General features: G+C 37.3%; 1 protein-coding gene across 5 annotated transcripts; it reads left to right on the plus strand.

Moving 5' to 3' along the window:
* Positions 1–340: 340 nt before the first annotated feature.
* Positions 341–24,558, plus strand: OCIAD1 (OCIA domain containing 1). 5 transcript variants are annotated; one of them, XM_082638643.1, is made up of 9 exons: positions 342–363; positions 2,122–2,184; positions 2,830–2,910; positions 7,537–7,590; positions 14,277–14,324; positions 15,703–15,838; positions 16,738–16,913; positions 20,966–21,118; positions 24,045–24,558. In XM_082638643.1, the coding sequence occupies exons 2-9, from the start codon at positions 2,127–2,129 to the stop codon at positions 24,080–24,082; spliced, it is 744 nt and encodes a 247-aa protein (XP_082494769.1). In that variant the 5' UTR covers positions 342–363; positions 2,122–2,126; the 3' UTR covers positions 24,083–24,558. The 5 variants fall into 5 exon arrangements, with proteins under 5 accessions (XP_082494772.1, XP_082494769.1, XP_082494773.1 ...); XM_082638647.1 differs by lacking the exon at positions 342–363 and adding an exon at positions 370–539; XM_082638644.1 differs by lacking the exon at positions 342–363 and adding an exon at positions 452–543.
* Positions 24,559–26,426: the final 1,868 nt, after the last annotated feature.

Here is a 26,426-nt window from a genome sequence, read left to right on the forward strand (position 1 = left end):
AGAAAAGTCGCTCTCAACAAGCGGATAAAAGGGGCTTCCAGAACTTCCTGCCAGCTGGTCACTGGAAGATCAAGGTAGCACGTCCCAAATGCCTAAAGCAAAGCCTCCCCGGTGCAGGAAGGGTATGGGGGGGGGGGGCTCGGGTCCGCGGTGGGCGAACGCGTAGCCGCAGTGCAGCTCGTGCGCCGCCGGGAGTGGGGGAGGGCGGAGGAACAAACCGAGGAGGAAGGCGAAGATTAACACAGGCCTACGCGTATATTCCGAAGCTGTTCGCCTTTAGACTCCGCAAGGAGATCTTGACGTCATTTCCTTCCGTAGGTCGCCAGTGCTTCCGGGTCGCGGTCATTTTGAGCTCGTATCTGGGTGAGTTCTAAGCGGTCGCGTCGTTGACCGCTCCCCACCCCCAACGCAGCTGTGGTCCTGCGCGTTTCCTGCGCCCCTTTTCCCTCCCCCCACCGACCCCTTTCGGGTCCCCTCTGGGCCTTCGGCCCCTGGTCGTCCGGGCTCGCCGCGCTGTGGCCCGCCGCTGTCGTCGGGAGGTGGGTAAGGTGACGCAGAAAGCCCCGTTCCGCCCCCCACCTACCTACTCACCACCTCTGCGCGGGCAGCCGCTCCCTTGCACCTTCCGCCATTTTCCCGCCTGCAAGGGTGGGCCGATCGCGATCCTCTGGGTCTCGGGCTCCTGGGTGCCTGTGACCAGGGTTGGTGAGGGAGCGTGCCTGGGGGGTGTGGATGGGAGAAATTCATGGTGACGGATGTGCGTAGGTGTTGCAGGTGGGAGACGCGGTGGGCGGGGGATGGGGTGCAGGAATCGACGGTCTCTTAATGCGGTTTTTTTCTTTGGGATTAGGAGATTAAAATGATGTTGTGTGAAGGGGTCTTGTCAACCCTGGCAGTCTCTCTGTTGGGAGAAGTAAGAGGTTTCCATTGTTTTCTTTTACGTTTGTTTTAGGGTGTAAGTAGTTTATTAAGCAGTCTCCATCCATCCATGAATTCATATACCCTTTCTGATCTTGTTTCTTAGCGAAGGGATTGATTGGCATGTAGTAGGCCCTCAGTGATGAGTTATTGAATAAGTGAAATGTGGAAGGGCCGCAGTTGCTATTCTCATCGCGTATGACGTTTCCTGTTTTCATTTACATTGTTTTTAAAATGGGAGTAAACACGATCCTGTGTGAACATTCTGTAAAATGCGTAGCTGTCTAATCTATTGGTCTCTTAAGGTCGGACGCATGGGTTAAAAATAATGATAAATAAAGTGTATGTTCTTGAAATGCTATGCATTTTTTATATCTTGTATATTTTTCTAGGTGTCTGTTTGGGGAGGGAGGAAAGTTTAGAGGCTACGGAATGTGCTGTTAGCTTCCCACCACAGGGAGAACGATATGACGTCTTAGTTATTTCATTTTTTTGTAGTACTGTTTTGTAGAGGGGGTTTCCTGATGATTATTTCATTTTTTAAAATGGAAGCCCAGAAAAGACTTGGGATTTTTCTTCCTCTATTTGGAGAATTATCCTAATCATTGGGCGTATATTTCTGAGAGAATCCAAACATAGGATAATGTGAAATAAACCAGCCTCCAGAGGAAAAATATGTCTTTTAAAAAAATTGGTAACCTTTTGTTATCTTAACTTGATATAATCAGTTGATAAATAGTTATAAGGCATCTTTTCTTTTTCAATTACAGGACCTAGTGACTAGTTCTAAAATAGTTAATAGGTTTGTGACTTTTTTATTTAGGCAGCTTTTTTTTTTTTTTTTTTTTTCTTTTTGCGGTATGCGGGCCTCTCACTGTTGTGGCCTCTCCCGTTGCGGAGCACAGGCTCCGGACGCGCAGGCCCAGCGGCCATGGCTCACGGGCCCAGCCGCTCCGCGGCATATGGGATCCTCCCAGACCGGGGCACGAACCCGCATCCCCTGCATCGGCAGGCGGACTCTCAACCACTGCGCCACCAGGGAGGCCCTAGGCAGCTTTTTAAGTACTTCAGATGTAGTAGTGCTTAGTAAATAGTTGTTGATTGGTTGCCACGTAGACTAGTAATTTTACAATGCTATATCTTGATTTACTTTGGCCAATCTCAGTCGTTTCTAATACTTAACAAGAAATGTTTTCTATGCAGGAAAGATGAATGGAAGGGCTGATTTTGGAGAGCCGAATGCAGAAGTTCGAAGACCAATTCCCCGTAACTATCAATTAAGTATTTACAATTAGAAGCACTTTTTTTTTTTTTTTTTCTTTTTGCGGTATGCGGGCCCCTCACCGTTGTGGCCTCTCCCGTTGCGGAGCACAGGCTCCGGATGCGCAGGCCCAGCGGCCATGGCCCACGGGCCCAGCCGCTCCGCGGCACATGGGATCCTCCCAGACCGGGGCACGAACCCGCATCCCCTGCATCGGCAGGCGGACTCTCAACCACTGCGCCACCAGGGAGGCCCAGAAGCACTTTTTATGTAGAGAAATCTTCACTGCCTTGAATAACAGTAGCCACGGGGCTGGCTTCAAGGGTGTGTGACCTGTGCAGTTATACAGGGACCCATTAATGATCTACTGTGGCATCTTTAAATTCTTAATAATTTGAACAGAGGGTCCCAAATTCTAATTTTGCACTGGACCCAACCCATTTTGTAGGCAGTCCTGACTACATAGCCAGTAGAACAGTAGCACTAATTTTATGTTTGAAGTCAAAATTTGTTAAAAGTTTACAAGCCACTTATTCCATTACTTCATTTAAAAAAAAATGGTATCCTTTGTTAATGTTTAAACTAAGATATTTTTAGACTTAGTTTTTCCATGGGTGTTTTAATGTTTGCCAATTTTCCTTGGTGAAAAGACATAGGGGCTGATTACATTCCAACAGAGGAAGAAAGAAGAGTCTTTGCAGAATGCAGTGATGAAAGCTTCTGGTTCAGATGTAAGTTAAATTTTCTAATCAACAAAATTTGACCTTTAGTACCTGAAATTATAATGATTTCACATAGAAAAAATGGGCAGACTTTTGGCATTAGTGTGGTTATTGGTAAAAGAGGTTGATTAAGGAAATAGAGTTGAACACGTTTTATTTCTTTGTTTAAAATTTTTAAATTGAATTGTAGTTGGTGTATGATAATATGTTAGTTTCAAGTGTACTATGTAGTGGTTTGACATTTTTATATATCATGAAATGATCAGAATTGTGTGCATCTTAAAGTAATAATTTCTAGAACTGTTTCCAAGACCCTGAAGTATTTTTGTTGGTAATAGTAATAGCATTTACTGAGTGTACATGGGTTATATAAAAATAACCCAATAAGGTTGATTGCTATTACCCTTACTTTACAGGTGAAGAAATTGAGGTTTAGAGATGTTAAAGGAATTACCTAGTGTTCCACAGCTGATAAGCAGTGGTGTCTGGACTTGAAGCCAGGTCTGTCTGAAACAAGCTTATGATTTTAACTCTTAAACTTTTAACCATTATATGATAAAAACTGGTTGGTTTCTGTTCTATCGTTGTGAAATGGTATTACACTACCAGCTCTTGATTTCTAACTAGAGACCATATACATGAGGATTTTATTTTTTAAATACAAAGAATGTTGAAAGCAACACAAAACATAGTTTTCCTTTTGAATAGAACCCTGTTGTTGCTTCATGAGGTCACTGCAGTCCTTTCAGGTAAGAAGGTAATTCTAACAAAAAAGCAGGATGAAAAAAAAAAAAAGGATGGAGGGGGTGACAAGGATCAATTAATTGGTATTTATGCATACAGTATGTAAGGTACTGTGCTTGGAAGTCTTTGTCCTAAAGTAGTTTTATGATGTAGTTGAGACAAAGCTAACTCATGAAACACTGAGAAGTGCATAACAGCAATAGGAATTTTAAAAAGATAAATTAATTGGAATTGATTTAGTTAAAAAGCCTTTATTAAACAAATGAGACTTAACAACTAATAGGACTTCAGGCAAATGAAGAATGGTGGAGGAGCATTTAGATGAAAGGGATAGTTAGCAAAGGCAAAGTCTACAATAACTTGATCTCTGCTAGAGCCTTGAGGCTGAACGGATTGGAGCAGAGGTCTTTTGTTGGGGGTAGAAAATAAACATAATAGCAAGGAGTTAAAAGTTTGATTCATTATATATTGTAGGTTCTTGGGCCAAGGGGATGATACGTAAATTTTTTAAAGGAACATTAGTTAGCAGTGTGCAGAATGGGTTAGAAGGATGAAAAGGAGTACAACTAGTTGTATCTGCCCAGATACACAGACAATGAAAGAATCTACATAAAAGGCTTAGTTTAATGTGTATTGTATGTTACAATAGTTCTCCACCTCTGGAATTGCTGAGAAGGTGTATGAATTCATATTTGTTTCATGCATCTTTTATTTTGTGAATATTTCATACATGTGTACTACTGGTTTCCGAATGAGACAGTGTAGTGACTTATAAGGGCATAGACTCTGAGGCCTGACTCTCTGGATTCAAATTACAGCTCCATCACATATTAGCTGTGAGATTTTGGAGAAGTTCTTGATGTCTGTATGCCTCAGTTTCCTTATCTGTTAAGTGGGGATAATATTAACCTATCTCATGGGATTAATTAATTCAATTTAACTTATTATAAGTGTTAAGCTATTAAATGGCTGTTAGTGCTATTGTGATTAATGAAGTAAAAGTTTCTATTGAAAACAATTATGAGTTTATTCTTTTTTTTTTTTTGCGGTACACGGGCCTCTCACTGTTGTGGCCTCTCCCGTTGCGGAGCACAGGTTCCGGACGCTCAGGCTCAGCGGCCATGGCTCACGGGCCTAGCTGCTCCGCGGCATGTGGGATCTTCCCGGACTGGGGCACAAACCCGTGTCCCCTGCATCGGCAGGTGGACTCTCAACCACTGCGCCACCAGGGCAGCCCAATTATGAGTTTAGAGAAGCGTTTTGCTAGTGTAAGAGAAGAGTCAAAGGAATTTTAGGGGTCCTTGTGTTGGATATGAGTGGGACCATGGTCATAATATAAAGTAGCATTTGGTCAGCAGTGTTATTGATTTGCCTAAAGAAACATTATTTAATAGGCTCTGGAATGGGAGTCATTGTACAGTGGAAAAGGCTACTGACTTGGGAGTTAGAAGACCTGGATTTTGATCTAAGCTCTACCACAAACTAACCATCTGTGTTGCTTTGAGCAAATGACTTGTTCTTTCTGGATATCAGTTTACTCTGATTAGGATGAAGACTAGATAATCTCTGAAGTCTCTTTGAATTTTACCATTCTCTTTTTCTGTGACAGAATATATGAGTTGGAAAGAGACCTTAGTTCTAATCCATTACCCTTTATAACATAAAGTTAAGAGATTTATGCAAAGACATAGTGATGAATGGCAGAACTAGTACTTGAATCTCCTTAACCAGACTATTACTGTTTGCATTGTGCCGTCTTGACCTAAGAAGTGCAATGGGGAAAATATTGTCCATTGTAGAGATGGCCAACGAACTCATTGCCTTTTACCTTTATATGATTCTTCAGTTCTTCATGTTGCAGTCCTTGAACCAAGCTGAAGGAGAAAAATGATTGCAAATTGTACTGATGCTATAATTTTAAAAGATTATCCTTTGAAAAACCTTAAATAATAGTATATGAAGGCATTTTAACCAACTAGCATTAGATCGTTCTTCCAGCAAAGGTAAAATCTGTTAGTATGTAATAGAGCAAGGATTTAAACCTTAGGGTTTCTGCAAATTGTGTCTGATGGCAAAGCTAATGCCCTATTCCCGAGTTATGGATTTTAATCATGAATATTAATAATTCAAATGTTTAATGATTTTGGTTCTTAAATTGCCCATGTACGGTCTAGACCAGGGATGAGCAAACTACGGCCCAAGGGCCAAATCTGTTTTTGTATGGCTATGAGCTAAGAATGGTTTTTACGTTTTTAAATATTGAAAAAAGCAAAAGATTTCATTACATGTGAAATTCCTATTTTTGCATCCATAAATAAAGTTTTATTGGAACACAGCTGTGTTCATTTGTTTATGGATTGTCTCAGTGCTTTTGCTTTAAAATGAGTAGTTGGGACAAAGACTGTGTGGCCGACAAAACCTAAAATATTTACCATGTGGCTCTTTACAGAGCATTTCCCAACCCCTAGTCTGAAACTGCACTCTCCAACGTGGCAGCCACATGTAGCTATTTCAGTTTAAAATAATTTACAACAGAAAGGATACAAAGGAAAATCAGCAAAGGAAAAGGAGTGTGGGTGAAATCCAGAGGAGACCAGGCACAAGCTTCTAAGAATCCTCTCCCAGTGGTGTCATACAGAAAGAACGTGCTAAATTTCTCCAGTTGCATGTTGTAGTAACACATGTGAAGTGTTACCTACCAAGGATTCTCATTAGAGACTCGGCACCCACGGTTTTTGTCGGGGTCTCGCCACATGGGCACCCTCAGCCTAGCAGGTAACAAAATTCCAGACTCCCAGAAGGAAAGGAAGTGTTCAGTATGAACTGTATTTGTACAAGCAGTTTGGGCAGAGTGAGCCACTTATCATTCAGGTAAAGATTTATATCAGTTTACCAGTCAAGCTCCCAAATATAAGCTAAGGACCAACCTTGAAAGCAGGCCTTTGTAAGGAAAGCAGTTTTAGAGCTGTTATGTTAAATCTTTCCTGCACACTACCTGACTGGAAAACACAGATATAGACTGCTCTCATCATCAAAGAAAATTCTGTTGGGCACTGTGGGTGTAGAGGACTGATTTCTTAAATTATGAGCCCCTTTGAGATTATGATAAGAGCTTTGGATTTTTCACTCTGGGTTAATATGCATATGTATGTCATATTTTCATTTAGTTTCACAGAATTCACTGGTTTAAGAGAAAGCATTAGTATTTAAAATATATGTTTTCTAATTCTTGCCCCAATCACCATATGATTTTGGGCGAATAATACGTCTTCTGTATCGGTTCACTCAGTGTAATAAAACTTGAGATCTAGTAGCAGACATAATTCTTTGGAATCTGGAATCTGTCATTGAAGTGGCTGTGTGGCCTGGAGCAAAGTACTTAGCATCTCTAAGCTTCAGTTTATTTATCTGTAATAATAGTAAATAGTAATAATAATAATACCTATTTTATAGAGATGTGGTAAAAATTAATGATAATGTACCGAAAGCACTTAGCATGGTACATGGAATTTAGCAGTTTGTAATATGTTTCTTGCTTCCCTCATCATTAATTCTTTCCCCCTTTAACTCCGGAAATAACTTTTGGTCACTATTTCTATGTTGTTTTAATTGATGGTATTAGTGAATGGCTTTTTTAGATCCTAAATCTGGGTAGCTCTTAAATTATACTGTTTAATAATTTGTAATATTTTCTTAAATTTAAAATACGTTTTATATTTCCCTGAGTATATACAGTACAGCTTTGAAAAGTGGAGAAATCTCTTTTAAAGATCTTAATTTTGCAACATAACTTCGTAGCTGGTTTTACTGATATACATTTATCTATCCTAATGAACTCAGACAAAATGTTTTCCTTTTGTTGGTGTTGACAAATTTTTTTCCCCCTTATAGCTGTACCTTTGGCTGCAACAAGTATGTTGATTACTCAAGGATTGATTAGTAAAGGTAAATATTTTAAACTTTGAATTTGTTTAGCACTTTGGATACCATCATGTTTTTATGTGTTATTTTCCTGATCTTTAGATAAAGGACATATGGTAATGTATCATACTAAAAATTATCACTAAAAAATTACTACAGCATCAGAAGAGTTGTCTCCATGAACCCAGACTCACATATCAAATTTGAGAATTTGATGTCCATTAACTGTAGCACTGTAGCAACATTAACACTATAAGAGCAAGAAAGTAACTAAAAGCCAGTGGTAGTTTACAGGAAGGCAGAGAGACAAACCTGGTCTAGGTAGACCATCCATACAACTTACCACCTAGGAGCTTATAAGAAATGCATATTCATGGGCCCCATCTCCGACCTATTGAATCAGAGTCTTTGAGTTAGAGCCCCAGCTGATTCTTGTGTACTAGTTTAAAGACTAGGAGTTCCCTAGCTCCCTCAACCAGCTTTGTCTTATAATAATGGGGGGAGTGAGGGTCCTTCCTTGTCCAAAATTCTATTGGTTTAAATAGTGAAGTTGAGTTTAGATTAGGTATTAAATGTATCATTCTCTGCATCTTTAAATTTAGTAATGTAAGCAGTAGAAATATTCATTACATTTATTTTGTAATAAATAAGTTACAAATTTATGGGAATTAGAAGGTATTCCAGAAAAGGATGGTTACCTTAGGATGGCCTTTATATATTCTAGAAAACCATTCTTTAACTAGCTCCTCCTAAAATGTTACTAAGATAGGAAGTTTTAGCCTTTTCATATTAGCAGTATGAAGTACTTAGTAGTATTGACACAACTAGTTGAGAAAAGGTAGTTTTGGAGGGAAATGGAAGGATTTTTTGAGGTAAAATTTTGTTTTTGTTTGGAGAATTCCCAAAGAACCTCATTACAATGTGCTACCGTGACAGGAATTTTAAAAAGGCAAACAAATCAAGATACATACTCTTATTTGTATATATACTCTTATTTGTCTTTTAGGACTAACTTGTTTTATAGACTAGAATTGTTTCTATAGTGTGAAACAGACATTTTATTCAGATTACTTTTTTAAATTTTATTTTGGCTGCGTCGGGTCTTTGTTGCTGCACACGGCTTTCTCTAGCTGCGGCGAGTGGGGGCTACTCTTCGTTGTGGTGCACGGGCTTCTCATGCTGTGGCTTCTTCTGTTGCAGAACATGGGCTCTAGGCACGTGGGCTCAGTAGTTGTAGCACGCGGGCTTCAGTAGTTGTGGCTCGTGGGCTCTAGAGCGCGGGCTCAGTAGTTGTGACGCATGGGCTCAGTTGCTCCACAGCATGTGGGATCTTCCCGGACCAGGGCTCGAACCTGTGTCCCCTGCATTGGCAGGAGGATTCTTAACCACTGTGCCACCAGGGGAGTCCCTAGTCACATTACTTTTAAGGAAAAACTTAGGACTGGAGAAATTATAGTGTCTGTTATTTTACTGCCCATTTTATTTATCTTAGTCTTCTCAGTCATTAATGATTGGAGCTAGACCTGGGGGTGGGGGTGGATTATACAAAAGAAATTAAGAGTTGCTAGTGGTTCATGTGAGGAAACAATGTGAATACAATGTTGAAGCAAATGGAGAATATAATTTAAATATTTAATAAGCTTCTGAGTTTTGTAGAGACTCCAAGAGCTGTAGGTTTTCAAAGAAGATCTCTGCAGAGGTACTGTAATGAAGGAAAATTTCTTGAAAGAAGTGGGTTTTGAAGATGGGCAGGATTTAGATTAAAAAAGATGGAAGAATATCTCAGGAAGGGGGGACCTGGTTGTCAGAATAATAAGCATGACTATTTGGGTGGACATTCAGGAGACTGACATGGCTAGAGTGGCAGAGTCATGCAGGGAGGAATGAAAACATATAGCTAAGGTAGAACCAGGAGAAATGGTAATTTTGAAAAGGTTACAAAGAAGAGAAAATTTTGGAACTTTGGGGCTTACGTAGAGTAGGAGACTTTGGACAGCTTAAAGGTAAGGCAGAAGCAGTAAAAATTGGAAGGGTCAGATTGTACCTACTCACTTAGACCTTATATCTTCAACAGTAAAATCATACCATTCATTACTGGGTTTTTTCCCTGGCTTGGGAATGCTTTGCTCCTACATGTAGCTAGTTATACACATAACCAATCCAGAGAAGTTCCCTTTTTCTAGTTATACACACATCTTTTATTTTATTTTACTTTATTTTAGTACATCTTTATTGGAATGTAACTGCTTCACATGAATCCTATCGAAAATATCAGGACGTAGTACTGAGGTGACAGATTATTCTGTCAGGAGCCAAAATCCTCTTGGACTCCTAGTCACCATCTGGTGATTATTTGACTTGACATCAGTGGTGATCTGTGCCTCTGATTTCATTTGCAAAAGTCATGCCATGAGCAACAACAGTGATAAACATCTTTCTCTGTAATTGTTCATAGTGACTGAGCCTGGAGCCTTTCAGTGGAATTTATAATCCATTTTTTGGAAAGGATAAATTGTTGAAAATGACTTAACCTGATGTGTGGAATAACATTTTCTATTCAGTGTGTCACGTTACCTTTATATTTTTGTCAGGGTTGTTTTGTTGTTGGGGTGTTGATACTTTGAGTAAAAAACACAGAAAAGAAAATTGAGTCATATGTCACTCATGTAACTATCTCCCAGCATTAAGGGCTTTCAGTATTGTTGAAACTGTACTGGGTTCTTATTTTTTGGGGGGTGAGGTGTTTTAATTAAGAAGTCAATCTCAAAAAAAAAAAAAAAATTGAGAGAGACTTTAGAAAAGGAGTTCAGAATCCACCAAAACAATTTGCATTTAATCAAAACGCCTAACATTTTGTGTATGATTTTATCCACAGGGTCATACTCTACATAGTCTTAGCTATTCCCACTCTACTCAGTCCTTTTCTGTCAAAACATTTAAACATGCTCAGGTCATTCCTAACTTGACAACATAAAAAAGAAAAATTTTCTTTTATATCCCTTTACAGTTGCTCCTAGATGTCTTGCATTTGAAGCCAGACTTCATGAATGAGCACTTCACTTTAAAAAAATATATATATTTATTTATTTTTGGCTGCGTTGGGTCCTCATTGCTGCGTGCGGGCTTTCTCTAGTTGCAGCGAGCGGGGGCTACTCTTGGTTGCGGTGCGCAGGCTTCTCATTGCAGTGGCTTCTTGTTGCAGAGCACAGGCTCTAGGGCACGCGGGCTCAGGTTGTGGCTCGCGGGCTCTAGAGCGCAGGCTCAGTGTGGCACATGGCCTTAGTTGCTCCGAGGCATGTGGGATCTTCCCGGACTAGGGATTGAACCCACGTCCCCTGCATTGGCAGGCAGATTCTTAACCACTGTGCCCCCAGGGAAGTCCCGAGCACTTCACTTTTTATTTCTTTCAGCCCACTGCAGTCTGTGTCATAGATTGTGCATATAGTCTGACATGTACTAAAACGCTTACCAGTACAACCTCTTTGTTGCTTAAATTCAATGGACAGTTTTTGTTCTTGACCATTATACAACTTTAACCAGTCCTTAAAATGTTCTCTTCCCATGGCTTCCATTACAGCACATTCTTCTGGTTTTTCTCCTGTCTCAGGCAACTTCTCCATTTTTTTCATATGTTTTTTGAGTGTCTGATAAGCACTATACACTGTTTTTGGTATATAGCACTAAAAGACAAAAACCCACGACCTCTTGGTACTTACATTGTAGTCTGGGTTTTCTTCCTTCACTTGTGTTGTTCTTCAGAGTTTTACTTTGCCTTTGAGTTTTTAGTCTATATAGTATCCAGCAATAATATGGGTTTTGGTGACCATTTATTGCTCTAAATCCCCGTCGTTATCTCTAACCTAGATAATCTGCTCCAGAATCATATTCTGCATATCTCCACATGGATGACCCTCCTGCAGGCTCCTCAGAATGAACTCAAGTTCAATCCCAAACTGAATTCACTTCTCCATAAATTAATTCCTCCATTTTCCCTATGTCTGAATGGCATTACTCTCCATCCAGGAAACAGACATTATTTTTCACTTCTGTCCTTTACCTGCTTTGTCCAACAAATGTCCGTTCTCTAGTACAGCTCTTAAATATTTCTGTAAACTGTCCCCATTTGCACTCCCGTTGTAGTTAATGCAACCACTTGTTGCCAAGAGTATTACATTAGCTTCAATAAATGTATTTGCCTCCATTCTTGCTACTTCCTTGTAGAATATGGGCTGTCTCTGGCACCTGACAGAGGGCATAGTGCACGTAGTAGACACTCAAATACAGGAATACCTCATTTTATTGAGCTTCACAGATACTGTGTTTTTTACAAATTGAAGGTTTGTGACAACCTTCATTGAGCAAGTCTTATCGACACCATTTTTCCAACAGCATCTGTTCACTTCTGTGTCTCTGTGTCACATTTTGGTAATTCTTGCAACATTTCAAACTTTTTCATTATATTTGTCATGGTGATCTGTAATCAGTGTCCTTTGATGTTACTATTGCAAAAAGATTACAGCTTGTTGAAGGCTTAGATGATGGTTAGCGTTTATAAACACAAAGTATTTTTTAATTAAGGTATGTACATTGTTTTATAGACAATACTATTGCACATTTAATAGTATAGTGTAAACATAAATTTTATATGCACTGGGAAACCCAAAAATTTATGTGATTTGCTGTATTGCAATATTTGCTTTATTGCCGTGGTCTGGAACTCAACCTGCAGTAGCTTCGATTTGTGCCTCTGTTTGAGTGGATGCATAGCAACCATCACACCGTATTCTTTTTGTCTTCATTCGCTCTCTAGACTGTAAACTCTGAGGGTAAAGAGAGTGTCTTGTTTACTGTTATATTCCTACTTCCTAGGGTGTAGTGCCTGTGTGTTGTAAGTGGTCTGTAGCTATTTGGTGACAGAATAAAGGAACGACTTTTTTGTATAAATGTAGATATTGTTACCATCCTCCCTTTTCTTCTCATCATCTCTGTTCATTTATACAATGAAGGAACTGAGGCTAACAGCATAAATCTGTTGTCTGTTTTTTATATAAAATTAAATCATAAAATTATATATACATGACAACAATCTTTTGTGTACCTTCTTTCAACATGGTGAGATTCATCCAGTAGTATGCTAAAACTGGCTTGTACCAGCTCCGGAGAGCTGATTTTTAAAATTTCAGGAACTTGGCAAGCCAATTTTTAAACCATTGGTAGCTTGAAATTGGTCATGGGGCAAGTAATTCATCACAAATCGACTAACACTACAAATCAGGGCATTTTATTTGGAGAGCTGGTTTACCAGCACATCACTGGATTCATCCACATTGTAGCATGTAGTTGTAAATTATATATTCTCATTGCATATAGTTTTCTGCTGTGTGAATATGTCATAGCAGTTTATCCATCCTTTCGTATATTGATGATAGTGTAGTTTCTAGTTTTGATACATATTTCCCTCGTACAGATATGTGGTTGACCCAGCACTATATTTTGAAGACTAATTTTTGTTCACTGCAGTGCAATGTTACCTCTGTCATAAATCAAGTGACTGTGTGTGGGGGTCTGTTTCTAGACTCTTCTGATTTTGATTAGTTTATCTGTTCTTGTACTTACAACACACTGTCTTAATTACTATAGTTTTATCATAGATATTGATATCTGGTGGTAGTCAGTTCTCCGTTATGTTCTTCAATATTGCCTTGGTTTTTCTTGACCCTTTGTGTTTCCACATGAATTTTAAAATAAGCTTTTCAATTTGGGTAAAAACTTCCTTTGATTTTAATTGGGATTGCATTGAATTTATAGGTGAGTTTGTGGAGAATTACCATCTTTACAATATTTAATCTTTTTTAAACATATTTATTTATTTATTTGGTTGCACTGGGTGTTAGTTGCATTATGCAAACTCTTAGTTACAGCATGCATGTGGGATCGAACCAGGGATCAAACCCGGGCCCCTTGCACTGGGAGTGTGGAGTCTTATCCACTGCGCCACCAGGGAAGTCCCTACAATATTTAATCTTTCAGTTCATGAACATGGTGTGTTTCTCCATTTACTTAGCTTTCATTTCTCTCAGTTAATTTTGTAGTTTTCAAGATCTTTCATGTTTTTCATTAGATTTGTTACTGGGGCTTTGATGTTTTTTGGTGCTATAATAAATTGTATTTTTTAAAATATTGGGGGTTTTGTTTGTTCCCAGTATATAGTGGATTTTTTCATTTTTGTTTTTATTTTATTTTGTATATTGACCTTGTATCAAGTGATCTTGCTAAATTCACCTATTGTAATAGATTAGAGTCTTTTGATTTCTTCATATTTCTCTTGATGTTGAATTCTCTTTTAAATAGCTTCAGACTTCTTTGGTGTTATGGAAAGAGCTAATGTTATCAGATGTTTAAAGATCATCTGTACTGATCTTTCCTTGTATCTTTGTGGGTCTCTCAAAGCTGCTGAGAAATAGATACATCTTACTTTATACTGCACTGCTAAACGTATTGCTACTTTTGTCTCACATTATGAAAGACCAGATAATGACTAGCAGAAGTAGTTTCTTTGTATTTTTTACCATAATTTCTGTGCCATTCTCTTATATACTCTTAGCATAAACTTGGCATAAAGCTTTTCTTTTACCTCAATAAAAGATAAAACATCTTAATTATGTAAATGGAACAGTGTTACTCAGAAATACTTACTGTTTTATCTTTAGGAATCCTTTCAAGTCATCCCAAATATGGTTCCATCCCTAAACTTATATGTAAGTATGAACAATACTAGTTCTCTTAGCTTTTCTACCTAAGTAAAATAACTAGCTTTTATCAAATGTTTTGTGTTACTAATAACAGTTATTTGGTTATTTGTTTTGACAAATCATTTTGTTTAAGCTTTTCATCAAATGGACTACTTGGGCATTTTATTGTTAACATTAAAAATCATGAGCTACTTGAAAGGGGCTTTTTTTTCTCTTTTTATAATGCAATAGAACTATTATTTTTAAATTATTTTGTTAAATAATTATATTTTTAAAATTATATTAAAGATATAATAATTTAAATTATATAATTAAAGATATAAAATTTGAAAGTAAGTTCTCTTGGTCTGTGAGGAAAGTTGTCCAGCTATTCTGATTAATCAAAATAAAGTGTATTTTTAAATTAAGCATAATTTTTTAAAACCTCTTTAATTTACAGTCAGTAAATAAACATAACTTACATTTATAAGCATAGCTTCTTTACATTTTATAATATGGTTGATAGAAAAGATACTAAATTGCCCTGAAAAAGAGTACCTGAGGCTTTCTATGAATCTTTCCAGGGTAGTCTCTATTGAATAAAGATGCAACAATAGCCATATTTAGGTACACTTCATAATATATTATTTGAAGGCATTTGTTGCACCTGATTTAAAAAATAATCTTATGAAATTAGCTGGGCAAATAGTGTGATTCCCATTTTATAAGGAATGAAATGGCCTAAAGCCCTGTAACCAGGCTAGGACTGTATCGTTTTGATTCCTCATTCCATTATGCTGTTACATTTTTCCTATCTGTATTAATAAAGTAATTAGTAAAGTAGAATTTATCTTACAGCAACTTTATTTTAACTTACTTTATTTTGTGAAAGTGAATTATATCCACTGAATCTTTCTGTGAACTCTGAATGTGATTTAATATGGTACTTTTACCATTATTTCAGGAAATCCCAGTTTTTCCACACCAAAGACATATTTAGAACCACATTTTATTGATTGATTGATTGATTGATTGGCTGTGTTAGGTCTTCGTTTCTGTGCGGAGGCTTTCTCTAGTTGCAGCAAGTGGGGGCCACTCTTCATCGCGGTACGCGGGCCTCTATCGCGGCCTCTCTTGTTGTGGAGCACAGGCTCCAGACACGCAGGCTCAGTAGTTGTGGCTCGCAGGCTCAGTAGTTGTGGTGCACGGGCCTAGTTGCTCTGCGGCATGTGGGATCCTCCCAGACCGGGGCTCGAACCCGTGTCCCCTGCATTGGCAGGCAGATTCTCAACCACTGCACCACCAGGGAAGCCCAAGAACGACATTTTTTAAAACATTCTTTTAGAAAAGGTTTTTGTCTAAAGAGGCATATTGAGTTACACTTTTTGTTTATTTTTACTAAAAGTTGCTTGCATCATGGGATACTTTGCTGGAAAGCTTTCTTATGTGAAAACTTGCCAAGAGAAGTTCAAGAATCTTGAGAATTCCCCTCTTGGAGAAGCTTTACGATCAGGACAGACACGACGATCTTCACCAACTGGGTAGGCCATTCAGATCTTATTAAAGGTTTTTCATTTTAGGTAAAAAATTATAACTAGATATTGCCCTAATTGAGGGCAGGAAACATGGCCTAACTGAAGGAACATTTGAAACTTGCCATTTTGCAGCAAGCTAAAACTAATTTTGTTTTCAAAAGTAGAACATGATTTGTTTACTTTTGTTTTGAAGTATAGAGTTGCATTCTACTGGGAGTTCATGTCCCAGAATGAGAGATTTTAATTTGTCAAACACATTTGGTTACTATACTTCGACTTTTTTTTTTTTTTTAATTCCCAAATATTATCAATCCCATCTCTTAACAGATTTCAGCTTTTTAATCCTTCTGTTGTTTACAATTGTAGGGGAATTGTGTAAGTATAGATAAATGAATCTGTCTGTCTTGATAGGTAGGTAAATAAATAATAAGGTGGTTAAGTAGATTTGGTAGATTGTCCTATCATAAATGGCAAGCAGCATAAATCCCATGAAAGCTAGTATTACTTACATCTACTTCAGCAAAATAGTGTTTATATGGACTGCTACCTGTGATAGTAACTTCCCAATTAATGTGGGAAATGGACATGTTTTCTCATCTGAAGTACTTTTTCTTTCCAAGAACTTTAAACACATTACAATGATGTCTAAAGCCTAATAAGTAGAAAATTGGATATATATTTTCTCTGTAGTAAGAGTGACAATTTTTAAGTTGTGTAAGTGGATCAGAAGATATTTTTAATGTTTTTGTGGCAGAAACAGACTTTATTTTACTGTTTTAAATAACTATGTTAAAATTATATGATTCCTTTAGAAAATGACTGGTTTTCATACCTTAACACACTTCTTTAAATAAGGTATAGACAATAACCTGTGTTTTTTTATACAGTATGATTTTCTTTTACAGGCACTATTCTCAGAAGTCAAAATATGACTCAAATGTGAGTGGTCATTCATCTTTTGTGACATCCCCAGAAGCAGACAACATAGAAAGAGAGATACTTCCTCATTATGAGCCAATCCCATTCAGTGCTTCTATGAATGAATCTACTCCCACTGGTATTACTGATCATATTGCCCAAGGTAGAAACTTCTCTTGAAATGAATTTCAGCATTTTATGGTCCAACGTATGTATAAACTTTATTTGATGACCTTTTCTGCTGGATATCACCTATATGTTCCACCATCAGCCTAAACTCAGCATGTTTGTTTGCTCTTTTGTTCATTTGAATTCATTCTTCCTTCATTCAACATTTTTTGAGGTCTAATAGGTATCAGGCACTCTGCTAGGTATGGAAATAAAGATGAATAAGACCTAGTTCTTGGCCCTGAGAAACTCTCTGTCTGTTAGAAGATACAGAAATATAAAGATAAATTATTAATATGTTCCATTAATTGAAAATACTAATCGTGTTTAGTGAAATAGCAAAGAAGAAATGATAAACTGTGCCACAGAGAGGCTTTAAAAATGTTACACTTGGTAGTGTGGTCTTAAAGCCCACCTTAGCTTCTTTGTAATATGAGAAAAATAATAATTACCTGCTTTACAGAACTGTTGTCAAGTGAGAAAATCCATGTGAAAGTGCTTTGTGAAGTTTGTGTAAATACTAGTTTTGAAGATCCCATAATGTTAAGTGAAACAGCATCATCTTTGGATTAAGGCCTGGATATGAATTACTGACATTTGCTAGCTATTGTAACTTTAGGCAAGTAACTTGTAATTTGTGATCCCTGCCGTTTCTTGATCTCTTGAATAGAGATGATAATACCCTTCTTAAAGAGCCTTGGGAATGAGATGAAATACAGAAATCAGAAGTAATGCCTGGAAAGTAATAGGCTCTCAACAAATGTTTGCTAGCTTGCTTGCTTTCTTGCTTCCTTCCTTGCTGGCTTTCTTCAGTCTAATTTGCAGTGAAAGATGAATTAAAAACAGAAAATACAAGTTTACAGTTCCTTACCTAAAATCCTAAAATCCAAAATGCTTTTTTAAAAAACAGGTTTTTAAATAATTAAATTAGTGATAAAAATCTGACCTGAACTCATTTTAAGCCCTGACCTAAACTGGTATAACTATTGATAATGTTTATCTTAATACGATTTTTTTCTAGATTTTGTTGTAGAAATACTGTTTGCTTATTCATTGCTACTTCAGTGGACATTAAGTAATAAGGGATATATATGGTAATGTTTTTCTAAAATCTGAGAAACTCTGAATTTTGAAGCATTTCTGACTCTGAGGGTTTGGAGAAGGGATTGTCGACCTCATAGAGTATTTAAAAACGTGTGCTTTGAAATAAGTACAATCAGCCAGTAACTGTGGGGAATAAACAAGGTTAAAGGAACATTTGGGTCTTCGTTTCTTTTGTTGAAGACAGGAGAGATTTGATTCTATATATAGGTTAAAAGGAGGGAGGGGATATAGTGGAAAGAGAGGCATTGGTTATAGGTCAAGTAAGGTTCCAAATGATGTGGAAAGGGTTCTAGGTAGGTCAGGGTATAAAGTAGCCATTAGCTAGAAGAGGCTGTTTAATTAAAATCAAATCAAATTGAAAATTCATCAGTTCCTCAGTTGCTTTGGCAGCATTTCAATTGCTCAGTAGCCGTATGTGCTAATGGCTACTGTGTTGGACTGTGCAGATATAGATATAGAATATTCTCATCATTATAGAAAATTGTATTGGACAGTGCTGCTTTTAGAGCAAGAGTCCGGGTTGGTGAGGGGGGTATTAACTGAAGAGACAGGAGAGAATGGAAGTTAAGATAATTAAAGAGATTCTTAAGTGGATGAAAGTTGTTGATAGTCTCTTAGTCCTCAACTAACTTTTTTTTTTTCCTGAATGGTTGGAAACAAAGACATCTGATTAGTCAGAAAGGGAAGGAGGTAGGCAGCTTAGGAAGAATGGTTAAAGACATTATTTTATCTCCAGAGTCAGCTCTCCTTGTCCCTCACTGCATCTCCCATTTCCCCAGTCTCCCAAGTTCTAATCCATTCTACTTCTATTCTAGCCACACACCAACTCTTTCCTTGCTATGTCTTGCATCCTTCCTTGCATTTGCATTAGAAAATTTCATTCCACATTACATAATTTCTTTGCCAAATGAAAACAGACAAAAAGGCCTTTAGTATCTGCCCACAGACTACAGCAAGGCCCAAATTAAGTCCTCCACTGCAGCCATCCATCCGTCCATGCTCTGCTACTCTGACCCCCCTTGTTTAGCTCAAGATTGCCACTCTTAGTTCCCCACATGGGCCCACAGTGGCCTCCTTTGCTTTGCCCCAGCTGCAGTCCTCCCTTAACCAGGACATCCTCGCTTTTTGTTTAAGTCCTGTTTGTCCTCTGCTTTCTCTTACCAGGAATTGAAAGAGTTATTAATCTTTCAAAGCAGAAAGCATTCTTTCATAGTTGCTATGAGACTTACTATAGGTAGTGTGTTACAGTTAGATTTAAATCAACGCTTTTTTACATTTTCCTGTTCCTTCCAGCTCTTTACAGTAAATCATGCTCCCTACACAATGCAAGATATTTTCATTTGGCTTTTATAAGTGGAAAAAATTCTCCCTAATCTTCTATCTAATTTATGTTTTCATTATTTGTCACAGAATTTCAGAGCAATGAAATATTTTTCTTTTTGGTAAGAAAAAGTATTAGACCTGGAAGGAACTTTAGTGATAGATCATCTAGTTCAAACTTCCATATTTCACAACTGAGAAAACCAAGACTCAAAGAAGCTTAGTGATTTGCCCAAGGACATTCATTAAATGTTGGCAGAGTGGGAATGAGAACCTAGAATTCCTCACTGCTAATCTAGTATATACTGTTCCCTTCAGAATTTAAAAAATATCATTTATGGTGAAGGGAAATGAGTTAAATAATTACTTACTACTAATGAATGCAAAGTGCTTTTAAACTCAGTATACAGTTTTAATACTTCTCTTTTTTAGTAAGAAAAATACTGTTTTCAACCATGCTATATAATATTAGAACTAATTAGAAATTTAAATCCTCTGTGCTTTGTATCAGTGCAAGTATATTTTGTAGTAAAATAAAAGATTGTAGTTGAATGCATTCAGTGTATAGTTATGTTGCTTTGAAAATTGTGATTATTCACTGGGACCTTACCATTGAGTTGCACAATAGTACCACTTACAAAAACTGTTTTTTAAAAAATTATTTTAATACATATGGTTATATTATTTAAATGATAGGCACAATTTCTGTCTCATTAAAAACCTCTGAAAAATATTACTTTTGGAGTGGTCTGTTAGATTTTGTAAGTTAAGTAGTTCACTGAATGTTATGTTAACACGAGTTAATTTCTTTAAAAATGTTTATATGGCCTTCCTTGCTGACTGTCTATTTTATAAACTATGTTCAATATTTGGTCCTGTCAACCTGTATTAAGAATAACCATTTCCTTATTTTTATATTAGTGTTTGACTCTTTGATAATACATAATCATACTTTGATTTTCTTTGGGAGAGAGAAAGAATAAATGCTGGTTCTCCAGGTAAAAGTTGCCACTTTTTTCTGCCTCAGTATTGCATCCATTAGACCTGAATATGAAAATGATGCATACTCTGATTAAAGGCTATGTAATACTTTTCAATAGCTATTTTCAAGTGTTTTTATTTAAATATAAAGAGGGTAAGATAAATATCTTTTTAATAACTGGAGTTGTTTGCATATATGGACTCTGGATACAGGAACATTTAACTATGGAAATATTACTAAATAAAATCTACTATGTCAAGTTTTGTTCAGTTGTCACTAGTAGAATGTATTTCTCTTTACTTATATAAGCTGTATGAATAACTTCCCAGTTTAGAACACTGGCATTTTAATGAGTGAATTGTGCTGGTTTATATTATATCCATTCTTCTTCTGGCCATGGTTAGTTTTAAATTTTTTTTTATATTTTAAATTTTAGAAATAACAGCTTGAAAGTATAAGAGGAAGTAGATTTCAGTTTTATAATTACCTTGGGGAAAATACAGTACCTTTGGAATGCTGGTAATGTGATCCTTTGTTTTACTTTATTTTTTTTTGTAGGTAAGGAGCATTTGTAAAATGTAGCTGCTTTTGGATTTATTCACATCCTTTTATCACCATTTATTAACTGTTTGTTGTTTTAGGACCTGATCCCAACATTGAAGAAAGTCCTAAAAGAAAAAATATAACATATGAGGAATTAAGGAATAAGAACAGAGAGTCATATGAAGTTACTTTAACACATAAGACTGACCCCTCAGTCAGGCCTATGCAGGAAAGAATGCCAAAAAAAGAAGGTATGATAGTCTAGTCTGAATCACTTGACGCTTTAGGATTGGAAACTGCAGCATTAGTTAAAAACTTTAATTATACTAACGTGTGATTTAAAGCCTCAAGCAATTAACCAAAATAACATTTTTTTTTAGAGAATAGCTACTTAACAGTTATTAGGTCTTCCTTTTTTCAAGTGTTCCAAAGGCCATTTTGTGTTAGAAAATAATGAAGTCCAAATAGTAGTATAACTTAAGACGGTAAGACTAGTTCTGTAATACAGTGTAGAAAGTATACAAACATTTGACTATTTTCCCTTATGAGAAGCCACCCTGGGAACTGATATCATTTTTCAAATGATGCATCTATTGCATAAAACCAGACCTGGTGACCTAGTGGCTGTAATGCCACTAGTGGCAGAACCACAGCATCCTGATTGATTAATAAAATGATTTTCTTATACAATATCTGTGAAGTCAAGATAGAGTTATATGCCTTACAAACCAGCTTTTAGGGCATTTCCAAAAAATGAGTTTGACTTTTTTTTAACAGTACTTTTACTCTATAATTAATTAATATATACAGATTTTTAAAATGACAGTTTCTTTTAAGTCCTTTTTGAACAGCTGTGCATTACCCAAAGTAAATTTTCTGATACCAAAAATTTACCACTAACAGAAGAGGTCATTTTGAATAGGGGTTTGAAGCTGTTTCAATGTAGCATTTTATGATGTCTTTCTTGAGGAATTTTAGAGGATGTGTCATTGTTTCAAGGTTTTCTGTTGACTACTTTAAAAATCAAAGGAGGGAATAAGTCCCTGGTACCTTCTTGAGAGTCAGTATGCCACAGAGGATGCAAAAATAAATTAAAATCCTTAGTATTTTTTATTATGATCGTTCCTTTAGAGCCAGTTTTATTTCTAATTGTCAGTTGTTGTTTCATTTACAGTTCTGTTTTATAACACTGATCCACCTCTGTCATGTTATTGATGTTTTTTACACCTTTAAAATAGATTTGTAATCAATAATACTTGTTAATGTTTGTCATAAAAAATTTAATGTAGGGCTTCCCTGGTGGCGCAGTGGTTGAGAGTCCACCTGCCGATGCAGGGGACGTGGGTTCGTGCCCCAGTGGGAAGATCCCACATGCCATGGAGTGGCTGGGCCCCTGAGCCATGGCCGCTGGGCCTGCGCATCCGGAGCCTGTGCTCCGCAGCGGGAGAGGCTACAACAGTGAGAGGCCCGCGTACCGAAAAAAAAATTTAATGTAAACCTTATGCATTCAGTGGTCATTACTCTGTAATGTGTAAAGACTTACCAGTACTCTGTACTGCTAATTAATTTGAGGATTTAGACTGTAAGCTCCATGAGGGCAGGCAGTTAGTTTTCTCATTTTTGTAACCATTTCTATTGTATGTCAAGGCTAAGGAAAGGGAATATTGTAGATGTGTGGCATTCGTTGAATTTGGACATTGGTGGTTTTGGCTGTGAACAGTCTTAAAGTTCTGTTATGTGACACAGTAAAGTGAAAGAATTTTTTCTTTGTAAAAAGAAAGTTGATTTTTTTGGCACTTTATATAATTTAAAGAAAAAACAGTTATGAAACACTTCGTGATTTTCTAGGATGTTCTGTTTTAGAATCTAGACAGAAATTTGACAGTACAATGTAGATTCACTAGGTCAGAAAGTGTCACTTAAAAGTTTTCAGCTTCGAGCTTCCCTGGTGGTGCAGTGGTTGAGAGTCCGCCTGCCGATGCAGGGGACACGGGTTCGGGCCCCGGTCCAGGAAGATCCCACATGCCGCGGAGCGGCTGGGCCCATGAGCCATGGCCGGCCGCTGAGCCTGCGCGTCCAGAGCCTGTGCTCCACAACGGGAGAGGCCACAACAGTGAGAGGCCCACATACTGCAAAAAAAAAAAAAAAAAAAAAAAAGTTTTCAGCTTCAGTTTATGTGGATTATATTTATTGGTATTTACCTAATTAGAAATTATGGCAGAAACTTTAAATACCTAAGTACATTTTCAATTAGCTGTCAGAGCAGTGATGTCACCACACATCATGTAGCTTCATGAGAATTCTGCCAGAAGCTCTGCCTTATACACGAGGGAAGGAAAGCAAGGGGAAAAGGCAAAATATGAGGGGAAAGTTTATATAACATCTTGGTATAATAACGAAATACTTTTGACTTCGTAGACTTACCGAAAGAGTCTTGGGGAAGGGGTCCCTAGTTATATTTTGATAACTGCTTCTTTACATTGTTATGAATACTTGTGAAGAGTTATAATTCACAGGTGAAGGCTATGTAGAAGAGAGGCTAAAAGTAAAAGAGTAAAAAAGACAGAAAAACATGTTTGAAAATATAATTTCTTATAAAATGCAAGAATATTGGAGAGCATTTCCTTCTTGTACTGGTATTTCAGCTCCTGGGAGAGATTAAATTAATCAAATCTGACCATTTCTATAACTATATTTTTGTGAAAAACAACATTCAAATGTTTATCATTGTTGTTACTTTTCATTTGCTGGTAACTTTTTTGTATGTGCTATAATATATACCACGCTCACTTAGGCGGTAAAGTTGTAAAGGCACCCAGGTTTTGGACCTAAACATAACTGTGTCCAAACTTCGGTTCTACCTGTTTGATTAAGCTTGTACCTTGGGCAAGTTACTAATCTGTTTTCCTTAGAATGGGGATTGTGTTTTCTTTATAACGTTGTTATTGCAGATCTAATACTTATGTAAAGGTCTTGATACAGTGCATTAGAATTTATGTCTAACCTCCAGTTCACAAAAGTCTAGCCAGCCCCCTTTTATAATTATAGTTTGACTCTCATGTGCATTTATTCAAATCAGAGAGAAACATAACTTTAAATCATAATAATAGCAAACATAAAATAGTGCCTTTTACTTATTACTGTTTGGAATCATCAATTATTTGTGCTTTTTCCTAGTCAAAGTAAACAAATATGGAGATACTTGGGATGAGTGAAAAATTGCATCATTGGACCTACTAAAGGAGTTTCAATATCCAGCTTCATCTAGGTGGTCATGAGCATCTGCATGCTTTGAGCTCAGCAGCAGTCTTCATAAACACATTTAAAACTAGAACCTGGGTTTTTGTGGTTTGGCTTATGAAGAGGATGTCTTAAAAACTTACATTTTAATGTTCATATTGTGTGAATATTCATTTGGGGGAACTCTCTGAATGATGGTAGTATACCATGATTGTACACAGTTTGTGAAATTGTATTAACAGGGCAAGGATGCTCTGTTACAAAACTATCCAGAGGGTCTAATGCTCTAGAATCACTGTATCTGGAAATAAATGAAATCTGCATGTTGAATTGGGGGTGGGGGGCAAACATAATTTTAAGTGTTAAACTTTACATCAGAAATTATTAAAAAGCCTTACTCCAGTGTTTGCTGTATTCTCTTTATGGTAAATAAAATATAAAGGAGCATGCATCTTCATTGATTTTATGGTTTTATTGTTTGCAGTCTTATTTAAGTACAGTTATAAGTAAGTGGTGTTTTGTAGGGATAGGAAATAGTCATCTGAATATTTAATGATATGATGAATGTGACTCAGGTAAATAAAGCAGAATACAGTGAATAGCTCAATGCCTTAAAAAAGCAATGTTTGAAAAATTTGCAAATTCCAGGGGAATAAAAATTTAGTATACTTTCTTCATTATTAACCTAATATTTCTGGTTCAGGTGAATGGAAAATGAAATTGTGGTCTCATCTAAATTATACTTACTCGTATTACATTTCTACCAGAAACATAGTGTTTCAGTTAGTTACTGCTGCAAATCATCCCCAAGCTCTGTGGCCTAAAACAACAATCATTGTCTCCATTTTTCTATGCATCAGGAGTTAAGGAAGGATTCAGCTGAGTGATTTCACGCTGGATCTCTTAGGTTTGCAGTCAGATGCTGGATGGAGTGGAAACAGCAGGGAGCTAGGCTGGGGTTGGCCAGGGCTTTTAGTTTCAGGACCTCGTTGTGTCTCTCCTTGGGTGAGTGTGGGCTCCGTGCTCAGGGCCATTAGACTGTTTACATGACCACTTTGGGCTCTAGTGTGAGTCCAGCAAGCATGTCAAAAGCTGTTGCCTGTTGTTTATGACCTTCCCTCAGAAATCACGTGGTATCATTTTTTTCATAAGCCTGCCAGAGGGTGGGAGCATAGACTCCCCACCTAGTCACATTTTTAAAAGAACACATGGGATGGAAGATGCTGAGCTATCATTTCAGTCCCCCATTTGACCAGAGTAATTCATACCATTCCCACGTGCAAAATAAACGCATAATTTTCCCAGGTCCTCCATTATGACAGCTCAAAGTCTAGGAGCTCATCATCTAATCAGGTCCAGGTATAGATGAGGTACTTGGGTAAAGATCCTTTAGTACCATTCCTCTCAGTCTGAAGACTTATGAACTTAGAAATAATCTTCCCTCTTTGACCCAGATTCCTATTAGGAATAACATCGCTTCTCTAGACGTCCCCATTTTAAAAGGAGGGTGGGGAGAATGAGAGGCATATATCAGTCGTCTATTAACAGTTAAGTCTATTAACTTGTTGCTTTGACTAGGATTTAGGCATAACCCCCAGGGCTTATTCTCCATGACTCTTTGTCCTGTCCTCTGAGTCATCCTTTCCCACAAGTCACATGTTTGCCACTGAGTAGTGTTCTCAGCCTTCCTCCTGCCCATAGGAATTAGAGATCCCAAGGTCTCTTTCTACTATCCCTATCCAAGCTGATAGAAGTTTTTAAACCTATGGAGTTGTTACGTCCATTCAATTACACAAAAGCCCTCCATGAATCTATTGGAAACAGTCTCTTCTATGTTGGACTCCCGACGAGGCTAATGAACAACATCCCTAAGATTCTTGGAAGCCTTGGGCAGGGTCTACAAAGTCATGCCTTCAAGACGTAAAGGCCATTTGCGTCTGAAATGTCCTGAGGCACTGTCATCTTTCTCAGGTCTGAAACAAATCTTAGGGCCCGGCTCTGGATTTGATATTTGCCTGGAAGCCATTTCTGAATATGAGAACCCTTTCCTGGCTTAAAAGACTCTTGAGCCTTTAATATTTTCTCCAAATCACATTTGAGAATGGAGTAATTTGTTCCTTATGGTATGTTTCCCCTCTCTCATTTTACTTTAGACAGCTAGAAAAAGCCAGGTGGTACCCTCAGCACTGCCCAGAAATTATAGCTGGATCAAGTTTATTAGGTACATTTTTTATTTTCCATTTTACCACAGGTGACAGTTTTGCTGAACTCTACTGCACAATCAAGGTCTCTTCTAGCTTCCAATAATGTTTTCCTTTC

This window comes from Mesoplodon mirus, assembly GCF_964341445.2.
Source record: "Mesoplodon mirus genome assembly, chromosome: 2".
Taxonomy (NCBI): domain Eukaryota; kingdom Metazoa; phylum Chordata; class Mammalia; order Artiodactyla; family Ziphiidae; genus Mesoplodon; species Mesoplodon mirus.

Bases quoted from the DNA above. Each gene is read 5' to 3' on its own strand.
- OCIAD1 (XM_082638643.1), top strand. From the start codon at position 2,127: ATGAATGGAAGGGCTGATTTTGGAGAGCCGAATGCAGAAGTTCGAAGA. The intron at 2,185-2,829 runs GTAACTATCAAT...CTTGGTGAAAAG, and splicing joins AGTTCGAAGACCAATTCCCC to ACATAGGGGCTGATTACATT. The intron at 21,119-24,044 runs GTATGATAGTCT...GCTTTTTCCTAG, and splicing joins AAGAATGCCAAAAAAAGAAG to TCAAAGTAAACAAATATGGA.